A 6,934-nucleotide genomic window follows, 5' to 3' on the forward strand; every position below is an offset into this window, starting at 1 on the left:
GTCACATTATAACGCCCCCACGGCTGAAAAGGCGAGCATGTTTGGTGGGATGGGGATTCGAACCCGCGACCCTCAGATTGCGAGTCGAGCGTCTTATCCACCTGGCCATGCCGGGCCCATGTTCGTGTGTAATGAATAAAGTGAACTTACTAGATTGATCGTGGATATTTTTTTTCCCGTAGTGAGCTACATGTCTTATAAGTTTTGTTTGAAAATAATTTTCGATGGATAAGTTATATGCAAATATAAACTTCTATAAATAATTGTTATATTTTTTAAATATTCTGTCATGAAATAAAATAATTATAATTCACAAAAATGACAAATATTTCTCTTAATGCAGGCGAAAAGAAAATCTTAGTTATATTTCTTTCAAATAATTTGAAAAGTGTAGTTTTTTTACCTTATTTTAATTTAATTGTGTATTTTACTGGAATCAGGCCGAAAAAAAGGGGGCCACTGCAGTGGAATATGGGTTTGTGTTCGGGGTATACCAGCTTACAATGTTCCTTATTGCACCGATGTGTGGTAAGATGGTGAGTATTGTATTTCATTATTTATACGTTGTTAAAGTTACCATCTCTGGTGGGGAAAAAAAACCACGTTGCACAATCTTAAAATACAGTTTTGTCGCTGAAAAACAAAACAAAAAAAAGATATTTGTTCAAATGAATCATCAATGTTTCTTAAACTAAATTCTCTTAACAGTTTTACAGTCGAAGCCTAGGCAGCAAATTGGTATTATAGCATTCCCTGACCAACACTTCGGCAGTAGAACGTGGACTGTGAATTGAACATAAAATGTTGCCTTATGGAATAACGCATCCTAAAATCTTAGGATAAACTATAATTGACAACTTCCAGTACAATCGGTGTCTGGTTGTCATTATTAATTTATATAGGTAACCTAATGTTAGGCCTCCAAATACATGCTGAAAGGTGGCGCCATTTGTTGCCTGATGTATAGAATGTGTAATTACACAAAGGTGGCGCCATTTGCTGTCTGATGTATAAAATGTCTAATTACACAAAGGTGGCGCCATTTGTTGCTTGATATATAGAATGTGTAATTACACAAAGGTGGCGCCATTTGTTGTCTGATGTATAGAATGTGTAATTTACACAAAGATGGCACCAGCTGTTGCCTGATGTATAGAATGTGTAATTACATAAAGGGTGGCGCCATTTGTTGCCTGATGTATAGAATGTGTAATTACACAAAGGTGGCGCCATTTGTTGCGTGATGTATAGAATGTGTAATTACACAAAGGTGGCGCCATTTGTTGCCTGATGTATAGAATGTGTAATTACACAAAGGTGGCGCCATTTGTTGCCTGATGTATAGAATGTGTAATTACACAAAGGTGGCGCCATTTGTTGTCTGATGTATAGAATGTGTAATTTACACAAAGATGGCACCAGCTGTTGCCTGATGTATAGAATGTATAATTACACAAAGATGGCACTATCTGTTGCCTGATCGTTCACGATGAGAAACACTTGGGATGGTTTGGCCAAGTTAGGACATTTTACATGTAATTCGCGGCTACATCACGTAAGGTTCTCTGATTTTCTTTGCACAAGAACACCATTTTAAATCGTTCTGTTATTCTCTAGTTCAGATTTTGCATTACTTATATAATCATAAACTATTTTGACATATTTATTTCCTAACACATTTACTAAGACATCACAACGTATTTATTTTCTTAACGAAACAATTTCAGTTCTATCTCGTTCACTTGAATACCAATAAGTCTATGCTTTTAAGGGAAAAAAAAATTTTGTTAAAAGTGTAACAGTTTTAGTGGATATACAAAGAGAATAATTCTATTCCTGAACAGTGTTTGTGCCATTCATTACTTGATTTAATTTTAGCTTTCATAAACGAACGTTTTTATGTTTAATTTATAATCACTTAATCACTGTTGTTTAACGAGTAAATATGTGTAACAGAACAAATTTAAAAACTATTTTATAAAACGTACTTAAAATTAGTTTTAAAAAACGATAAGTGATATAGTTTCTAGATGGATTCAGATCCTTTCTTATGTATCGTTTACGTTTGATTATAGAAAAAAAAAATATTGTTATATTTAGTATTCTAAAAGATACTATGTTAGAAAGAATAAAATATATAACTCTAGTAGTGAGTTTTAGTCTAATGGGTGTTTTGTTTTTCCAGATATCTCATATAACTCCTTCCTTCATGCTTAATTCCGGAATATCTATTATCGGTGTATCATCAGTTTTATTTGGGTATGTTTACACATCTGTGATAATGTATTCTCTTACTGTATAGTCTTTTCTATATTGTTTGTGTATGTTTACACATGCTTTACTCCATGACCTCCGCTAAATATGTTGAGGAAATAATTCCACATCAGTTACTTAAATGATGTAATACTTATTGTCCTTTTAAACATAGGCACATACACACAAATTACCTGTTATATACATCACAGTTAACAACCAGTTTTACATGCTTTAGTTTAAAAGTAATAGCACCAAAACCAGTTTAGAGCTTTAGATGTAGTAAGTAACACCAAAACCACTTAAAAGCTTTAGATGTATTAACACCAAACCCAGTTTTAGAGCTTTAGATGTAATGACACCAAAACCACTTAAAAGCTTTAGATGTAGTAAGTAACACCAAATCCAGTTTTAGAGCTTTAGATGTAATGACACCAAAACCACTTAAAAGCTTTAGATGTAATAACACCAAAACCACTTAAAAGCTTTAGATGTAATAACATCAAACCATTTAAAAGCTTTAGATGTAATAACATCAAACCATTTAAAAGCTTTAGATGTAATAACACCAAAACCAGTTTTAGAGCTTTAGATGTAATAGCAACAAAACTAGTTTTAGAGCTTTAGAAGTAATAGCACCAAAACCAGTTTAGAGCTTTAGATGTAGTAACACCAAAACCGTTTAAAAGCTTTAGATGTAGTAACAACAAAACTAGTTTTAGAGCTTTAGATGTAATAGCACCAAAACCAGTTTAGAGCTTTAGATGTAGTAACACCAAAACCGTTTAAAAGCTTTAGATGTAGTAACACCAAAACTAGTTTTAGATCTTTCGATTTAATAGCACCAAATCCAGTTTAGAGCTTTAGATGTAGCAACACCAAAACCGTTTAAAAGCTTTAGATGTAGTAACAACAAACTAGTTTTAGAGCTTTCGATTTAATACCGCATTCATCTTTACAGAATCAGTTGTATATGATACACTATACCCAGACTCAGCTTTGGTTCTGTTACGCTACATTCCTAGGTCAATATTACTGCTTTAATTCACCAGCAGGTGTCACTGTTATCAGATAAGCAAGTGCTCTAGGTAAGAATTACCATTAGAATATTTTCTATAACTCTTCATTTTTGTGAATTTACTATAGGAGTAGAGTAATACTTAGACACATGGCCTTTAATATTAAACTTAAACAAGAAAACATAACCTACTTCAGGAGAACAAAGTAATACTTAGACACGTGGCTTTTAATATTAAACTTAAACAAAAAACATAACCTACTTCAGGAGAACAAAGTAATACTTAGACACGTGGCTTTTAATACTAAACTTAAGCAAAAAAAACATAACCTACTACAGAAGAACAAAGTAATACTTAGACACGTGGCTTTTAATACAAAACTTAAGCAAAAAAAACATAACCTACTACAGAAGAACAAAGTAATACTTAGACACGTGGCTTTTAATACTAAACTTAAGCAAGAAACATAACCTAATACAAGAGAGCAGAGTAATACATGGACACGTGGCTCTTAATACTAAACGTAAGTATGAAAACGTATCGTGTAATGAATGACAAGACAGACCTATCACCGAATGGCATAGATAGATGTTTTTCCTTTCCTTAGCATCCTAGACCGTGCACCCTATGGAAATCCATTTGTTTATCTCGCAATAACCGTGAGAATAGCTGAAGGTGTCGGTTCAGCTGCAGCCAAAACATCAACTTATTCGATTATAGGTCTACAGTTTCCCAGCTCCGTGGCAACAACGTTCGTAAGTAGTTCGCGCATTTCTTTTCTTTTTTACTGTTTAAAACCTGACCAGAAATAGCCTTCGTTTCATTTCGTTCTTTTACTTCTATCTGAGAGATAAGTCTCCTAATACAACCGAAAACAGTTTATCAAATTGCTTGAAACCAGTACAACAGTAATTCAAAGTGATCACTTTTAAACTTAGTTTTATACAAATTTTTTAAATACAAAAAAACAAGAGCAATCTCAGAGATTGCATGTTCTCGCCCCGCCGCTACTTTTCGAGATTTCACCTTCGAAAACTCGGAAAATACTTCTCAGATGCAGAATTATCAACGATCCGGATCATTTTTTGTAGTATGAAGAGGATTCTTAACCTTAATGTGTCCATGAAATTTGGTTCAAATCCAATCACACTTTACAGAGTTATTAAAGCAAAACCGCGAAAATGCCCTATCAAAAAAAAAACATCATCGAGGATACGGACCGAATTTGGGGAGGAATGTTCCATGCTGACTTTCCATCTTGTGTAACATTTTCGTGTACATCGGTCTATTAGCCCCCCAGTGGCACAGCAATATATATGCGGACTTACAACGATAGAAAACGGGTTTCGATACCCGTGGTGGGCACATCACAAAGAGCCCATTGTGTAGCTTTGCGCCTAATAACAAATACACAAACATACTTTTACAGAGAACTGGTAATACCCGAATTGTAGATACAGTTTTAGTAATGACATGTTCAGACTTATCCCAGTGATTACGACGGAAAAACAGATTCTCTGTAGAATTTTTAAGACAACAAAAGACATCTTATCTCATCATAGATGATTTCTTTTAAAATTTTCATATCAATTATTTATGTTCGTATCAGATCCCTCAGAGTTTATATTATCGATATTTACTTTTGGATCCTGTTGTACAATAATGTGTTAATAGTTTTACACCAGAACTTGTATAAGAATGTGTTAATAGTTCTACAACAGAACTTGTTTGTGGATAACTCTCTTTTTTTTTCCTTTTCATATTCAAGTCTTTATTAGAGACATGTTTCGGAATTGGACTCATTATAGGGCCTACCCTAGGTGGCGCACTTTATCAGGTATGTACCATTTACTTCATGGTTAATTATCGAATAACGTCTGTGTTTCTTGTTTTTGCCATCAAAAGTAAAGAGGCTAAAAGTACAAATATAATATTATTTAAAAGCTTTTTGATTAAAATATAAATAAATAAAATCTAATCGACTTTTCTATAGTAAAAGCGCCCCCCAGTGGCACAGCGGTATGTCTGCGGACTTACAACGCTAGAAACCGGGTTTCGATACCCGTGGTTGGCAAAGCACAGATAGCCCATTGTGTAGCTTTGTGCTTAACTTCAAAGTTAATATATATATATAATTTAATTTAATATATAATTTAATCGATAATTTAGAGCATGATACCAGAAGGACTGCAATGTGATAATAACAACATTTTACGAAGTGTTATGGCCCGGCATGACCAGGTGGATAAGGCGCTCGACTCACAATCTGAGGGTCGCGGGTTCGAATCCGCATCCCACCAAACATGCTCGCCCTTTCAGCCGTGGGGGCGTTCTAATGTGACGGTCAATCCCACTATTCGTTGGCGAAAGAATAGCCCAAGAGTTGGCGGTGGGTGGTGATGACTAGCTGCCTTCCCTCTAGTCTTACACTGCTAAATTAGGGACGGCTAGCGCAGATAGCCCTCGTGTAGCTTTGCGCGAAATTCCAACACAAACGAAGTGTTATTTTATTAGTTTGTCATGAGTCGAAGAACTGGACCATGTCGTGTATTTTATCTTCAACTGACTTTTTATATCATCAACAAAAATTTCATTAAACCGAACTGTTGGCCTGCTTTAAAAAATTTGCCTAAAATATGTTTACGAAAATATTGCACATTATCTTTCAAGATCAAAAGCTTTTTCGAGTTAAAAAAACAAACAAACTTCATCTCTCTTGACTTGCTAATTTGAGCTGTGTATCATTATCCCAAAATTACCACCATGAGGATATCAATAAACATTCATGAGTACATAACATTTTCAAACAAAAAATACTGTACAGCTATATGGTGTAAACCAAGAGTGTCTCCATTAATCTATTTTTATGCCTGGTTTCGCACCTTTGGTGAAAGGACTAGATTTCGAAGGTGGTCATCAAAACTCCTTAAAAATTAATCTTTTCTTTCCTTTGTTCTTGGCTAATAACCTTCTGTTATAACACCAAAAAAAACGGTTTTCGATACCCGCGGGGGGGGGGGGATAACACAGATAACCCATTGTATAGTTTTGTGCTTAATAAAAAACAAACAATTAAATTGTTTTCACTAGCAGGCAGTTACAGTAAGACGTCCTTTAACTAGTTTCTGTGCCTTTCGGAAACTTTCTCTTTTGTTAATAATAACACGTTGATTTTTTTAAAAGCTCACATGCTCGTGTTTTAACCGCCATTGTTAGGGTTAGTACTGTAAATTAATTAACTGTAGTCCCCCGGTGGAACAGCGGTAAGTCTACGAATTTACGACGCTAAAATCCAGGGTTCGATTTCCTGTGACGGATATCTTAGATAACCGACTGTGACTTTGCTCCAAGAAAACAATGGCAAACTGTATTTTTGTTGTTTCAAATGTATTTTCGACAGTTTAGACCTGAAGAAGGCCTCAGTATAGCAGTTAAACCATCGTTTCATTATATAAACAGGCAGGAACGTCCATTTTAGACAAATCTCAACTAAGCTGTATTGTTTACACTGATTATTGTTGTGCTATACATATATACTTCACATAGCTATATTTTTACACTGATTATTGTTGTGTTATACATATATACTTCACATAGCTATATTTTTACACTGATTATTGTTGTGTTATACATATATACTTCACATAGCTATATTTTACACT

The 6,934-nt window shown here is 34.4% G+C and overlaps 1 protein-coding gene across 1 annotated transcript in view; it reads left to right on the plus strand.

Annotated features, from left to right (window-relative positions):
- The window catches only part of LOC111088323 (MFS-type transporter SLC18B1-like), a 29,337-nt gene that overhangs the window by 11,453 nt on the left and 10,950 nt on the right, over positions 1–6,934 (plus strand). Inside the window, exons 3-6 of the mRNA XM_022398094.1 lie at positions 441–536; positions 2,186–2,259; positions 3,880–4,027; positions 5,041–5,109. Coding sequence (XP_022253802.1) covers positions 441–536; positions 2,186–2,259; positions 3,880–4,027; positions 5,041–5,109 — 387 coding nt within the window. The remainder of the gene's footprint in view (positions 1–440; positions 537–2,185; positions 2,260–3,879; positions 4,028–5,040; positions 5,110–6,934) is intronic.

Source organism: Limulus polyphemus, unplaced genomic scaffold (assembly GCF_000517525.1).
Source record: "Limulus polyphemus unplaced genomic scaffold, Limulus_polyphemus-2.1.2 Scaffold3542, whole genome shotgun sequence".
In the NCBI taxonomy this organism is placed as follows: domain Eukaryota; kingdom Metazoa; phylum Arthropoda; class Merostomata; order Xiphosura; family Limulidae; genus Limulus; species Limulus polyphemus.